This window comes from Artibeus jamaicensis, unplaced genomic scaffold (assembly GCF_021234435.1).
Source record: "Artibeus jamaicensis isolate MK-2021 breed Jamaican fruit bat unplaced genomic scaffold, CSHL_Jam_final scaffold_614, whole genome shotgun sequence".
Classification (NCBI taxonomy): Eukaryota; Metazoa; Chordata; class Mammalia; order Chiroptera; family Phyllostomidae; genus Artibeus; species Artibeus jamaicensis.
The window spans coordinates 4,797,196-4,813,775 of NW_026522050.1; the positions used below are offsets into that span (position 1 = coordinate 4,797,196).

The window sequence follows — 16,580 nt, forward strand, 5'->3', positions numbered from 1 at the left end:
ATGCTGGCTCTTATTTGGAATAAAATGGAATGGGTTTGAGCAGAGAAATGACATGATCTATTTTAGATTAAAAAACAAAACTCCTGCTGTCTTCTATGAGGAGAAAAGGCTGAGGGGTGTGGGTGACCAGCTGGCTGCTTATTGTGATAATGACAAAGGGAAATGATGAACCAGAGTACTTGTGGGATGGTGAGAAGTAATCAGGCTCAATATATTTTGAAGTTAGAACTAGCAGGGTTTAGTGACAGCTTAGATATGATGTGTGAGAGAAATAGAAAAGTCAATGATGACTTCAAGATTTGGGGGAGATGATGTTTTAAAAGAATTTGACTGAGGAGAAGACATGAGAGTTGGCTCAATAACTAGACAAGTACAAGAAGTCAAAAGTAACTGTTAAAAATGGTTTTTATTTTGTTATAACGGAGAAGCGAGAGAACACATCACATATGCACAGCATCAGCAGCCAGATTGAGGAGAATGTTTCCAGGAAACCATAGGCTCTCTGGGTCTCCTTCCAATTATTACCCACAAAGGTGACCATGCTCTCAATTCTAACTCTATGTTAGTTTTGCTTGTTTTTTAAACTTTATTTTATGTAAATGGAATTATACAGTATATTCTCTCTTATACATAGCTTTTGTCCCCCTGATCATTATTTTTTTGTAGGTTTACCTATGTGGCCGCAGGAACTGTAGTTTGTTCATTCGCAGTGCTGTATAGTACTTCATCATCTAAATATACCATAATTCTTATTTGTCTTTTCTACTGTTTATTTGGATAGTTTTCCTTTGACGATTATTATGTGTATGACTTCTATGACCATTCTTGTACATGTCACTTGGAAAACATACATGGATGTTTCTGTTGCACAGTCCCCTCTGGGACAGGGCCCAAGACCCAGACCCAAGGGCAGTATTAAGAAGCTCTTTATTAGGTAGTTCATGTTGTTTACACCAATATGTAATGAAGTTGATATTATTTTTATTGGTCTAATTTCTTACTTGGTTTATAACTTAGATGGGACAGAGCACTATAATTAGTTATAATCTTTGAAACCAGATATTTAAGAATAAAGTCATTAAATGAGACAAACCATTGAGCTATTATATTTAATTGACAAAAATGTAATCCATTCAACTGACAAAAAGGAAGCCATATATTTTTAAGTATTTTTAATTAAAATTTTCCTGCAATCCTAATGTCTATTATTTAAGCAATATTCATGTGAAAATAATACAGAAACAGCGCCTGCTCAGGCACATAGCCAATTCACACTAACACAAGAGAGCACATTTTCTCCTCTTGTTTATGATAGACAATTACTTTCTGTCCAGTTTACCCAAAGAAGCTTGTAAATTTTATGGTCATTTTGGAAGACAGGCTAATGAAATTTTACTGGCCCAGCCTTTTGGGAAATTATTTTCAAGGGCAAGAAAATTACTCACACTGACAAACTACAAAACAGTAGCTATTTTTTTTTAAGTTTCTTTCATAGTCTAAAATCACTGAAAGTTCAGAGAAGTCACACTTTGCCTTGAGCACTGGGTTTCTCCTTCGTTTTTTCTCTAGAGCTGAGAGTTCTCACATCCATGACCTTGAAGAAGTCTTTGACATGTTTGATATAATCTTGTGACTGAGGCAAAAAAAATGAACTCTAGGAAAGATAAAATTTGTTAATAGAGGCTTTTGATTTTAGAGGCTTTTAAAATACATATTTATAACGCTTTCCCCACAAATGTTGTAGAATAGCTCTCCCAACTTTCTCATAATATGTAATTGCATCAATATTAGTTCAAACAAATGCCATTCTCTAATCTGCTAATTAGGTTACCATTTCCTGATAAGATCATGATTGAATCATAATTTAGTTGTCCTCTTTAAATATTTCTCCTTTTTTCTACTACAGCTTTTAAGTAAGAGTTTTAAAAAGTTGTAACATCAAGACCTAAGAAGAAGGAACATGGGGAAGCATAAACAGAACACAGGATGTTCCAGTAAAATCTCATCATACCAGCAAGGGAACTGAGAAGGGAGGCAGGTGGCTGTTCATGACAAGAGTGAAGAGATGCAAGTTCTCAGCCTCAGCCCATTAGCCTGCATCATTCATTCTCCATGTGATTTAATCCAAGCATTGATTCTTTTATAAGGGACTGAGCCAGGTGATTTCTAAAGTTGTCTAGCTTCATATTAAACAATTCTCTAACTAGTTTGCCATCCAATAGGCACCAACTGATCTCAGATGACCAGAGTGTCATCATGAAGGATCCCATTAATTGAACTCTTTTCTCACTATAAAAGTTGCCTTCCACATGTACTCAGTGACCAATAATGGACTTCTCTTTTTAGACCTGGATCATCATAGCTCAAATATTGGGACCCAGCAGGTATCATGTGACATGTCAAAGTACTCACCGCAGGGTTGCAGTAGACTTCTTTCCACCAAAAGACAGAAGCGTATGCAGCCAGCAAGAGCTCCAGCACAGTGAAGACAAACAACACCACCAGCACACCCTGCAAATCAGGACAGGAATGGTTGGTACCCTAAGCCAGCCCTTGCACCTGACTGAGAGAATATAGAAGATGAAAGCTCTAGCAGTGGCTCAGGCAGAAAGAAAATAGTTTAATGCTCTCTTCTGCTTTCTCTTTTCAATCTGTTAACAGAAGAGAAGTAGCAGCTACAGTTTCATCTCAGAACCTTCATCTCAGAACTTTCTGAGATAAGAGTATTCCTTCATTTACCTCTAGCAGCTTTTCTTTCCTTTTTTCCTTTGGTGCTTTTTACTGCCATGACGTTTTAGATGTGGACTTATTTTCATTTATTTCACATTGGTCTCAGTGCATTCCTTAAGCTTAAACTCTCATGTCTTTTTAAGATTCTGACTAATATTCAGCGATTTTTCTTTGCACAACTTTCCTCTCCCATGCTGTCCCACTGGAGCTCTGATAGATATGTGTTGAACCTTTTTAGTTTTCTGTATCCTCTACGTCTTTTAATTTCTCTGTCACATTTTCCAAATTTCTATCTTAATGTGTTGTGTTTGGTGTGCTTTAATCAAATTTCCATTTTGTTTCACTGTTTATTTCTTTGCATATGTTGACTGCTATTTAACTGGTGTGCTAAGCTTTTAATTTAATAACAGCTGTTATAATTTTCATTTCTAATCATACCATTTATTTCTTTTTCAAATCTACTTGTTCTTTATTTTTTCACTGTCATGTTCTTTCATTTTGGTTTCAATTATTTTTTGTGTGTCTTTTATTGTTCCAAATATATTTCTATTATAACTTTTTTCAAATTATTATGTAACCTGTAATTCTTGAGCAACTAACTTTTGTGTTTCTCCCATTTGCTGCTTTCCTCATTTTTTCCTTATGTTTTACAAAATATTTTTCTTCTTAGATAATTTCAATGTGGGGGTGGTATTGGGGGAAATTCTTTCATTTGTGGGAGACTCATAGATTGGGTTTATGGATGTCTCCCTCAATAGTAATTTTAGGTTTGACTCTGATAAAACCTTAGGAGTTTCACAGATCCAGAAAGTTTTTAAGTTAATGCTTTTATTTGAAGTTCTATCCTTTCCTATGTAATTTTATATTTGTATACCATATCTGCACAAGGCTTGATGAGATTATTTCATCCTAGAAATTTTTACAGCAGAGTTTCTTAAAGCTCCTTGGAATGTTGGGCAGAGTTTTCTTTGTCTTATTTTCATAAACCTTCTGTCTCAGCTTCTAACATTTTTGTGCACTCCCTGCTTTCTGTAGAGCCTCAGATCCTGCCATGGGCATTAAAACCCCATGACCCCAGTCTCTGACACCTTTTCTGTTCTCAGCTCTTGTTTGGTCATGACCTGGCTTTAGGGTTTTTCTTAGTTTCTAGAACATATAATGTTTTTCTTCCTTGATTTCTTTCTTCCTCTCACCGCCCCCTTTCTTCCTTCTTCTGAAAACCATGGGTATATACTGTAAATATTTTTTAATTTGTTACTTTTGCCCAGGTTATCTTTGTGTTAGTAAAGAAAGAGTGAACCTTTGAACTAGCTTACTTTGCCATGGTACACCTCCTCGGATGTTGTAGGAAGTCCTCTTTGACTCCAGTTATCCAAGAGTGGGAGGCAGTTTGGTGTACCGACATTAGTTTTCACTAAATTAAGCTCCTACTTTCCCAGTGGGGAGGATGCCTCTCCCAGCCCCATTGCTTTGCCTAATGTCTGACCTGCATCAGGGTTATACTATCTCCTGGGCTTCCTCATGCTGGCCTCTACCAGATGGGTCTCGGTGCTCTCCCGCTTCCTCAAGCTCTTGGATCAAAGGGGTTAATTTTAACAACCTCTAGGTCACATGGGCAGACCCATGAGAGACTATGAGTCCATAAACTTAGCACACATTCTCTGAAATCCACAAGACAGATAGATCCCAGGGAATTAGACAGAAGTGCCTTTGTCTCCCTAGCTCCTACTGAGAGGGCTCGAAAAAGAAGAAATATTTCTTCTTAAAGGGTCAGAGTTGATGATTTCAAAAACTCTGAGACTGTATAGAGAGGACTGACTAAGCCAGGATTGTCACCACCAACAGGCAGTGACCATCAAGTTTGGGGGAAAAGAAGCAAGAAAATGCTGCCCAGAGATGTTGGCATTTCTGCTAAGAGTTGAACCCTTTGGTGGGCCATCTCCTATGCCCTTCTCACTCTCTGCCTGACAAAGTATAATAATGATATTTTTGGGCTTTGGATTCAAAATTCTTATCTAACTTAATGCAGGGTACACTCATCCCAAACCAATGAAATTCAAATAAAGAGAGATATTTCTGGGATATTTCATTGAGGAAAAAATGCCTGTTCAACTAAGGGGGCAGTTTGAGAGTTAAACTTACTGAGATTTAAGAAGGGACCACCCACATCCCTTCTTGATTTCCTTTTTTTGATTTTGTACAATGCATCCCCCATAATATGCAGTCTGCTGATGGGCCTCCTTCAACAATAATTTTTTTTCTTCTGTCTGCTTCCAGACGTTCAGACTAACAAGGATAGGGACTACTGAAAAAGCATGATTATGCAAGGGTGGGGGACAGAGATTTCACATGACAGGATATTTGATCCAAAACTACTTACTGTTAGGCTGACACCACCCAAGACACAGCCCTCAACTTCATATGTTGTATAATCGTACTCCAAATTAGGCAATGCAGTTAGATGTTCCCTTTGTGAGCCACATAGTTGAGAGGCCCTCCCCAGGGCTACCAGGCTGTCAGCAAGGAGGATGAGGCCTGTTACAGCAACAACAGAACTCACTGCATTGGACATCAGGCTGCTCACGGCCTGCAAGAGAAATTCTGCACTGGAATCTCATCACAGAAGCAACATGTGATTCTGTTTCCCTCCTTCCACTGCACTGCAGTGGAGCTTCCTTGGGTCTGTCACCACTCTAACCAGCATACTCCTAATGGGCACATACTGTGTTCCCTTCATCCCTATACATCTCCTCACTATCTAGTTCATCACCTCATGTAATGAGTAATTCCTGGTTTGAAAGAGGGCTTCTGGCCCCTTGACTCTCTGTAGCACTAAAGACAGAAGTGGTATTGTCAACACCTCCCTTGACTTCCTCAATAGACTTAGAATCATTCTAGAAGCTTTGAGGGCTTCCCTCCCTGAAAGACCAATCTATGGCTTCTTCTTCCATAATGAAGTGGCTTCAGAGAAAAGGCAGAATCACACTGGAGAAGTTGGAATACATTCTATAGGTGAATCAGGCCTATGAGAACCTCATTTACTACACATACTCCTGGGTCATAGTCTACATTTTGGGGGAAAGGGCTCTTATGGGTTGTCATTCCTCTGCAAAAACACTGATGGGCCAGACTCTGTACCAGTCCTCCTTTCTGTACCAGGTCATGCCCTTTTCTGTTTGAGCATCATTGCAGGGTACTAGGCATTGGGAGGATGGTTGCTTTATCTTCTTCTCCCGTGGCCCAGTAGCTATATGGCTTCAAGTTGCTGCATTCCTGAAGGAAGAATAGAGTGAATGGGCAGCACCTTGTCCCAAAGTTCTCATGTGAGCCCACTTATCATCCTGTCGCCAACATGTGCAGCCTGTATTGTATCAGTTCATCCCAAGTACAGTCTTTCCTTTCAGTGTATTCAGGGCACTTAGGAAGCCACATCTGTGATCCACATATTCATCTTTCACATTTTATAAATAAGAAAACTGAAGCGCAGAGAAGAGAGGAAATTTTCAAGCACAGAGATGGATCAGGGACAAAGCTGGGACAGGAGCATAGGTTTCCTGATTCCAAGTCCAGAATTCTGACTCCATCCAATGCTGTGAACTCTTCAAAACCCTTTCCACAGGTTCTGGGCTTCAGACTCTAGCTTCAAGCATCAGGAGCATATACCAGTCTTGTGAATCTTAGGTGTACTCATCCATGGCTAACCAGACCCTGAATCTTCCTGAGTCAGGATGTGTTTTTTTCCCTAACATCTCTGTGCATTTGTGTCAAGGGAGAGGGTTGCTATGAAGAAAATCAATGGCTTCAGCTGCTTCTACCCACTAGCCCCAACTCCTGACCTTTGTCAGGAAAGGGGCCACAGTCTGATCATTTCTTGTTCCTGCAGGAATGGAGGAGATAGCTGGAGAAGATCTAAGCCCACACACCTCTGCCTCTGTCCATGCCACTTAGGGAAATTGAGTCATTATTAGGTTGATTTTTCTAAAAAAAAAAAAAAAAAAAAAAAGAATCTCTAGGGTCTGGCTGGGATGTATCCTATTCAGAGCCAAGATAAGTTTTAAACAGTATAGTCATTATCAAAGAGAAAAAAGGGTAAGAGTAGGTACAAGAGGGTATGGAGGGGATAAATGGTGGTGAACAGAGACTTCTTGAGTGGTGAACACACAATACAATGTACAGGTGATGTATTATAGAATTGTACACCTGAAACCCATATAATTTTAAAAAGCAATGTCACCAAAAAAAATTCAATAAAAAAAGAAAAAAGCTTTAAAGAATTCTTGGTATATGTAAAAATTTCCACTGTTTAAGCAACTGAGTAAACCTCCTCTAAACTTGGAACATTATCCAGGGGCTTCATTTTGTAGGGGAGAGAGCACTGGTCCAAAAGGCAAGGAATCTGGGTTTTACTCCTAGTTTTGCCAGCAGACCAGCAGGAAGAACTTGAGCTCTCTCATTTGTTCTGAGCCGTATTTCTCTAGACACTCAAATGGAGATTTTGAACCGGAAGAATTAACTCTGAAGTTCTACTCACACCAACCAGCTGAGATTTGATGGTTCTTATACTTACAAAGGGCTTAGTTAATTTTTTCCCAGAGATAATGGAGAGGAATCCAGCAATGGCAAACTGTTCAGAAAAGAGAGAAATAATCAATTCATTTCTTTTGTGGAAATGTGTCAATCACTCAATCAATAAGTATCGTAAAACTTTTAGAAAGATAACGCTGTAGGAATGGTATAGATCCATACCAAGAGACCTGATTTCTGCCCTCAGGATGTTTACATTGACTTTAAAGAATCAACAGATGCCCAAGGGAATGCATTCATGTTAGTGAAAATAGTTGCAAGCTGGGGAAGCCTGGAGAGGAGGTGTGCATGATGTGAGGAGAGTGTTATTACAAGATTGATTATTAACCCAGGCCTAGTGTATCATCTAGAAATCTCCCTACAATAGAGGTCAAAGGATGTCTATGTGTTGCAACAGGCCACACTTGTCTAGAAGCTGTATCTGCAAAGCACTTGATGTGAGATAGAAACATCTGGAAACTCCTCACTTACAATCAACTGTAACAGATAGGGATCTTTTAAATAGGTAGGGATCTTTTTTAAATTATTCATGTTTATTGTTAGGGCTATATTTTGTCATCACAGAATCTGACTGTAAATACAGTTTATGCATATGGCTTTTCTTCCCTGAATTTAATTGTAAATAGAGTTTTGTTTTCTTTTTTTTTTTTTTTTTTCACTAAACATCATCTAAGCCTTTTCTCACTGAATCATTATTCTTGTCTTTCATGGTTAGTAACAGCTCACCATCTAAAGTAATTCCATAAAAAACATCATTGTACATTTAAAATTTTTTTACAAGATTGAAAGAAAGGAAGTTGAGAAAGACTGGTGACTTGAAGGGATAGAAGATGGGAGCAGCCAAAAGAAACACTTGGTGGGGCAAGGTACAGAAACAAATGGGCTTCAAGCCAGGGGTGTAGGTGGCCTGAGTCAGACTGGGAGTGGAGGAAGGTGGGAAGTACAGGGTCATATGTGAATAGTCTTTCATCATAAAGCCCTGGAAGTCAATATTTGATCTGCTGGTGTTAGGGATTCAGCTGGAGTTAGAAAGATATTCTGAGAAGCTACAGTGTTGGTTAAGCTGTGATTTAGGGATTTGGTTGTCACAAATAAGGCCCACCAGGAGTTAATTCTGATATATATGACACAACCACTGGCTAAATAGAAAAGTCAAAGACAAATTATGCTTTGGGTGTAGGAGTAGCTCCTTTTTGTGTCCACATAAGGACTGTATCCATACAGAGCTGATGCCTTGGTAAGATTCATCTGCCCAGAATGTATGCCTTTTTCTCCTTTGTGGAGGATACCACAAAGAAACAAGTATAGGGGGAGATATGATTAGGCCCTGGCTAGTGTCCAAATAAAGAAATCCACTGGGGCCTTATTTGTGAGCCATTAAATGGAAGGCAGCAAAAAATCTTTCCAAGCACTGATTGCCTCTGAAAACAAAGCAAGAGTATCCCTGCTTCCCATGAATTTTACCATTGTTGGTCTAATCCTCTGCAAACCTGTGGCATCTACCAGGGGTGCTCATTTTATTTTAAAAATGACCTTTTCACTCTCTACCTGACAGGTGAATTATTCTTAAACTGGAGAGAATCCAATGGCCTCATTCAAGGCCCCAAAAAAAGTGTGAAAAAATCTTCCACTTTTCCAGAGGCACTGTGTAAGGCCAGGTAAGAGATGCTGGTATGCCCATTGCATTACCCTCTTACCTTCTGTCCCATCCATTCACCCCATGGGATGCTCACTCAGGATATCAGATTAAGCCCCTCTCTGCTCTTCTTGAATTGCAGAGACATGATGAGGGATAATAACAGAGGGAAAGTTGAAGACCTTTGCTTTTTCCCTCTCTCTCCCCTCCTCTTGGGACTGAGATACTCCATGACTTAGCACCCTGTCAGCATTTATGAAGTGTATCCCCTCTTGAAGATCCCACTCTACTCACACACAGAGCTCCTAAAAATGGGTACCCAGACATCAACACGATGGAAACTGCTGGCTTGAGGTGGGAGGAGTAGGGAGAAGAAACCAAAATGGCCCCCAAACTTAAAATCAGCAGGCAACACAGGATCTGGATACTCTACAAGAGACAAGAAGGAAAATTCTGGAATGCACTTTAAATAGATAAAAGTGGCTTTTGCATGTACATCGTGAATTATAAAAAGTCTTAAAATGTTATAATTTGTCATACTAAAAAGGAAAAAAATGTGTTACAAAAAGTCAATAGACAATCTCTAAGAGGAATTCGTAACAATTTTTATTTTCTGATAGTATTATTAAACTAGCAAATCAGGGCATGATTATATGGACATTTTAACTTTATTTTGAGAAAATTAGTTGACAAATTTTTTATGGTTCTAGGAGAAGTAGTTAGAGAAAATTTTTTTCTGGACAACAGTCCAGTTAGATGGATATAGAAAGCAAACTTACCAAGGGGGTGTTCATAAAGGGCTTGATGTCAATGGAAATAGAATAGAGCAGGAATTCATCTCATCTTTGTCATTATTGGATTTTAATAATAATTACTATTTTTATGACAGCCGTGATGATAACACATTCTACTTCTAGCTACTCATCTCATCTTATTCACAGATAAGAAAAATGAGGCACTGGGAGTTAAAATAACTTGTACAAACCCACATAAATGGCTGAGTGGAAGAACCAGGATTTAGACCCTGTTAGTTTCATCTAGAGCTCACACTCTTACTCACTGTTTAATGAATATGCAGTTGAATGATGATGCAAATATAGGAGAAATAACCTAAAGTCAAGAGAATTCAACCATTCCTACAATTAATTTATTAAATATTTATTGTATGCCAAGCATCAGGGGAATAAAGTAAATATAAATCCCTGCCACTCGACAGGTATTATGTTCTTTACAATGACTTCCTTAGAAAATAGCATGAGTTAAGAGCAAAATAGTAGGAAATGAGATATGAGAAGTACTTTGGGCATGATACAAACTATGTAGGGGTTTTGTGGGCTATTTTACCAACTCTGTCTTTCATTTCTAGTAAAAAAGGAAGCCCATGGGATAATTTTGAGCAAAATGATTACATGATCTGATTTCTATTTTCAAAAGATTATTCCACATGCTCTGCTAAATGTTGTAAGGAAACAGAGCAAGGAGATCACCAAAAAGGAGAATACTGCAATAAGTCACATGTGAGATGGTCTTGACATAAAAGAAAATTTGATAGTACAAATCATGAAAAGTAGTTGGACTCTAGATGTACCATAAAGATTAAACCTATAGGATTTGCTGAAAGTTTGAACGTAGGTTATGAAAGAGAAGAATGAAGCCCTGGCTGGTGTAGCTCAGTGGATTGAGCACAGGCCTGTGAACCAAAAGATCGTGGTTCAATTCCCAGTCAGGGCACATGCCTGGGTTTCAGGCCAGTTCCCAGCAGGGGTCGAATGAGAAGCAACCATACATTGATATTTCTCTCCCTCTCTCCTTCCTTTCCCTTCCCTTCTAAAGATAAATAAATAAAATCTAAAATAAATAAATAAATTTTTAAAAAGAAGAATGAAGGTTGCCTCCAAGCATTTTGACTTGAGCATCTGAAATGATAGAAATGACAATTGGTATGAGATGGGAAATATTGTATAAGGAGCAGGTTTGAGGAAAAGGATCAGGATTTCAGTCCTGTGCAGGTTAAAAGAGAGATGTCTAGTAGATATCCAAGCAGAGAGGTACATAGGCTTTTGGACATATGAGTCTTAAGTTTGAAGGAGAGATCCAGGCAAAGGACACAGCTTTTTTTTCTAAGTCGTAAGTATAGGTAATATTTGAAGTCATATTACTAGATGAGGTCAGCATTGCAGCAGATTTTTTTATTTTTAAATTACTGTATTGTTGTTCAATTACATTTGTCTGTATTTCCCCACCACTACTCCCCATCACCACAGCCAAACGCACCTCCATCCCTTGCTTCCACCCTCCCCCTTGGTTTTATCTATGCCCTTTATAGTAGTTCCTGAAAACCCTTCCCCCCACTTTTGAGGATATCAATGGAGAAAGTATGAATTTAAAAGTATTTGCTTTGCTTTTCTTTTTCAAGATAGTAAAAGTTGCAGTAATATTCTGTGCTTATGGAATTAATTTAAATTTTTGCAGAGACAATGGGGAGAATTACTGGAACAAGTGATAAAAGATACTGTATGAAGAAGGGAGGGTTATCATTAACTAGATGGACATTTTGTTCTTAGTAATTGGGGTTGGGGAAAAGAATATATGGATATAGGTATGAGAAATTGTAGGTGTGTAACAGTTTGTGGACATTCTATCCAGATTGCCTCAACATTTTTAGTATAATAGGAAACAAGTTAATAAATGGGGATGGAAGAAACATAAGAGGTTTGAGGAATAAGAATGTATGAAATAGTTTTCTGGAATAATAGGAAAATGAATAGATGAAAGAAATATATATTTTAGGTACCTTTTTTTAGTCCATTTGAGGTTATGGTCACAAATTAGAAGGCTGATTTGTGGTTATGGACACAAATCAAAAGGGTGTGTGCATATGTGTGTGACTAAGATTAGTTGCATAGATTTGGATATGGAGTAGGAAAATGAGCAGAATTAGAATTAAATCAATGTCACAGTTTTTTGTGAAAACGATGCTTTCTAGAGATGAGGCTGTTGAGAGCTTCCATAAGAGAGAGTGGACTATAAAATTTTGGCTAGGTGAAGGAAATGATAATATAAGAAAGTAAGACTGAAAAAAGAGATATTCTCAATAAGTCTCAGTGAGAGCAAAGAAAGTTCAAGTCACTGTACAGTAAGAGGGAGTGACCTGGAAAGATTAGAGCTAGTGGTTGGAGTATAGGATGCAGGAAATGTAGATATTGATGGGTTTACTGCTGTTAGTATTGATAAGGTCCAGGGTAAAACTCAGGGAATGTTTGTCTAAGGAAGTATGAATAAAATACTGGGAAGAAGAGGTCAAGGAACAAAGAGCACATGATACTGGAAGAATCATAAGCATAAATATTGAAATAGTCAAGTCTAATAATAGAAACTTCACTTCAGGGAGTGACAGTGATTGAGGAGCTAATTTCATGAAGGGAAAAGAGGTAAATTACCTGGGAGAGTGAAAGAAGTGGGAATGCACTGAAATTTGTCATTATCTTTTAAACACTATGAGTATGTCCCTTTTCCCCTTTCAGCTGTATTGTTCCCTGCTTATTCTAAGTGTGTAAAATAGTGTATTGAAGGTGCTCAATTAATGGTAGATGAATAAATAAACATATTTACAATATTCCTTATTGATTGCAGAGGCAAATGAAATAGGTTTGTTATTCTAGGCTATGTGAAGGCTAGGTTGTAGGGTGCACCAGCTGAAGGAACAGGGCTTTCTTTTGAGGGAAAAAGGCAAGTCAGCATGGCGTCAGTCAGTTAAAAGAAGTTAATGAAGGAGTTAACACTGGTAAATAACAGTAGAATAACAAATGTTGACTGGTTTTAGTTTCAAGCAACTTATTCATCAAATGATTTTTCTAAGGATGATCGCTTTTCAATTTGCCAATACATCATCTGATGTTCTGATTATTTTTATGTTTTTAAAGTAAAAAATCTTCTAGAATTTTAATACTTCTATAAATTCTCAATTATTTCTAGTTAAAATTACCTTTAGAAAAACCCTCTTGAAGTTAATGACTGACTATAATTACTTGAAATAATTGTTCTTTTCCAGTGTTCAAAATATAAATAACATTTTTTTATTTTTATTTTAATTGTTGTTTAAATACAGTTTTCTGTCTTTTACTCCCATCCTAGACCACATCCCCAGTGCTCCCCACCTCCCTCCCATTTCCACCCCCTTAGTTTTTGTTTATGTGTCCTCTATACTTGTTCCTGTAAATCCTTCCCCTTTTCTTCTGAAATTCCCTCCCCTCTCCCCTCTGGTCACTGTCAGCTGTTCTCTATTTCAGTGTCCTGGCCGAGTGAAATAAGCCAGGTGGTGAAAGACAAATACCATATGATCTCACCTTTAACATGAACCTAAAAAACAAAACAAACAAGCAAGCAAAATATAAATAACATTAAAAAATATCATTTTTGGTAGAATACTGACTTCGGATTTTTCAAATAATAAGTAAAAAAGAACAATTAAATTCTTTTTTCAGGTGGGAGTGAGTTATCTAGTAAGATGACAGGAGATTCTAAAGCAGAAGTAGAGATGAGAGGGAAAGCTTGATCTAGAAGTGTCTAGGAGAAGCCAAGAAAACACTGACGTCACTTCTGTGCCTAGAAGTAAAGGTTGCAGTGGAAACAGTTCCTTCAGGGCTAGATTTCTCTTTGCACTATAGATGAAGAGGCCTTTGAGAAAAATAAAAAACTATGGCATAAAGAGGATTATCCTGTTAACTGACCTTGAATTCTAGAGGGGGCGATTGGGCAGGTTTCTAAAGCTGGGCATAAGTAGGATTTTGGTCTTAAAATAGGATATTCAGAACCGTGAAGGAATTAAAGTCCTGAATCTGAAGGGAGACGATCACCTTGAACACTGGGGTGTATTATAGTGACTCATGTGAACAGGGAGAAAGTGCTTCTCCCATGGTGAGATTAGTCCAGGTCGTGTGGCCTCAAAATGTTTAAGAAATGAGCTTAAAGTAAGATCTATTCCAATCATGTTGAGTAAAATCATGTGGTTACATCAATTTCTCTACTGTAATTAAGGACAATTTACAAGAGACTTTACAAGAGATTTCAGGTGGAAAAGACCCAGTGGTTTTGTTAGTTCGCAGAAAGGCCGAGGGAGGACACAGTTTTCCCATAAAGCCCCCATTCCATGCCTCTATGAGCCTGGAGTCAGACAGAAAAAAGTGAGAAACTCTCCCAGATCTATTGTAGATCTGTAGTTGGGATACATTCACAATAGTTCCCCCAGGGTTCTCGTTATAATGAGGTGGACTTACCCCAAGAACTGTGGTTTCTTTTTGGAGATCATTGTCCAGTTTATCTTCTTCTGGGGAGATAATGGTGTCCTTTGGAGTGAAGGAGTCAAAGGCTTCCTTGGCCTTGGGCTGAGTTAACATGATGCTGATGCTGCTGAAAGAGGCAATGAACTCGGTTAGGACCCAAGGTTAGACTTAATGCTATAAAAGTCCCAGGGAGCAGACTTTGCAGGCACTTAAGATTGTGCTCCATTGTCCAAGGGATAACCTGTCCTTAGGCAGACAGAACTTGCTTGGCAGCCTTGAATCCACTTCATTTGCCTTCCAATAATCTCTACTTCCAAATTCTCTTCCTCTTGTACCTCTACTTCACCTGTGGCACATTCTCACACAACATCTCCCTGTATTCTACCTTTATGCTACACCTATACTGCCTGTTCAGGCTTCCATCATTCTCTTGAATTTTCTTTCCATTAAGATGTTGATTAATCCTTTTCCATATCCTTTTTCAGTACCACCTGAAATGACCCCCCCAATGATACTAGCTTAAAATTTGTTAATATAAACATTTCCTTAACTCCTGATGAACTTTAGGCACTAGGCCATAGCAGTTCTAATTCTTATAACAATTTAGATATTATTAAATCCACTCTATACACTAGAAACTCATGACTAATTAAGTTCAAGTGATTTTCACTAAATAAACTAGTCACACGAAACACTAAGCCTGGCACATAGAAAGTTTTAATGTATGGTAGCAAATATAATTATTAATTAGTCTATATTTGCATAACCAGAAAGTATATGAACCGAGTTGATCTGGCTCTCAAGCTTGTGCTATTTTTTTCATTACCACATTAGTTGTCCTCATCTCCCCATTTCTTCCTTCCTAGCTTTGTCAGTTCCAAATGTAGACTCAAGCAGTAAGTTGTCTGCTGTCTACCAGCTCAGCAGCACTGCTGGGTTTCTGTGGTGTCAGCAGCACAGTTCAGCCACTGGGCTGCTCCCCAGATCTGTTCTCAGCACAACATTCTCCCTCTTGAAGGCCATAGTTTGGATAAAGGCTTATGGTAATCTAATGGTGCCACAGTTCTGTCGCTTGACACATCACCTCAATGGTTCCAGGCTCTCTCGAAGTGTGTAACATCTGAATATTGGAAATGGCATCCACAATCTTGCTGGTAGTGGAAGAGGTGAAAAAGGTCACTGAGCTGGGAGTCATAGCTTCAGCATCCAGCTGCACATCTGAGCATGAGTCTTGAAGTCCAGTCCTATGCTTACATTCTATGCCCTCCAATCATTACTAAAATACCATAGATGAGTTATTTTAGCCACTTCTGTACCTTTGTGGTGAGGGTTACATAAATGAGATGATGCATGTAATGTGTTCAACACAGAGGGATTGATAAACTCTCAATACATATTAGCTATATCTAAAACTCATTGGAATTCCAGCTCTGATACTTACTAGCTGATCACAGGCAGATTATTTCCCCTCATTCATCCTCAGTTTTTTTCTGATAATATAGCATCGCAAAGGATTCTTGTGAGGACTGGAATAAGGGGATGCACATGAGTGTTCTTTGTCATGCCTCTGAAGTCTTGATCAGGTGCTCCATAATACTCAGTGAGAGGTCAGTGACCTCTAACCCCATTTCTATTCCTGTCTCTATGCCTTGGTCAAGTTTCTCATGCTCTCACAGCATCAAGTACTTTAATCAAAGACTTATCAAAATAAAGGTTTCACTATGAAAATAGTGATCATTTTGGGGGATTTTGGAATCCGGGCAGAAGTTTGGGTGAAATTACATGAACAAGGAGAAGAACAGTGTTGACACCAAATCCTCACAATAGCGCTGGAGAGAGGATGCCATTGATGGTCCAGGCCTCTTTTGGCACATCTTTAAAGCCAGAGAAGTAAACAAATAATCAGATTTGGAGAAATTCTGAATTTCAAAACCAAATACATTTTTGCTAAAATGGGAATAATTACTAACAATATTAAGCAACTACTATGAGTCTGGCACTCTGTTAAGAACTTTGTGTGGGTTTTTATTTAATCTACCCAATGACTCTCTGACATAGTTACTGTTTTCCCTTGAGTTCTGCAGATTAAAATGAGGTTTAGAAACGCAAACAGTTTTCAAAAGACTTAGCAGGTAGTGAAGGCAAGACTTCATTCAACCCAGGTAGTCTGATGCCAGAGCTCTTCTATATGCTGTAGGTTCAGGCCTACCCATCCACTTACATATAATCCTCAGCCCCTGTATCCTTTCCTTCCTCCCTTATAGCTATAGTCCACCGGTTGCCACTCACCAGCTCCATCATACACTGTAACATTCCTGACCTTAGCGAATATGGGTTGATGGTCTCTA

At 38.4% G+C, this 16,580-nt stretch overlaps 1 protein-coding gene across 1 annotated transcript; it reads right to left on the reverse strand.

Annotated features, from left to right (window-relative positions):
* Positions 1-387: 387 nt before the first annotated feature.
* On the reverse strand, positions 388-15,113 carry LOC119043714 (membrane-spanning 4-domains subfamily A member 7-like). Its single transcript, XM_037137807.2, is given in 8 exon segments — positions 388-1,609; positions 1,611-1,654; positions 2,413-2,511; positions 5,111-5,317; positions 7,298-7,354; positions 9,245-9,379; positions 14,227-14,359; positions 15,059-15,113. Coding segments are annotated over 8 exon segments (708 nt in total). The 5' UTR covers positions 15,064-15,113; the 3' UTR covers positions 388-1,581.
* Between the last annotated feature and the right edge of the window lie 1,467 nt (positions 15,114-16,580).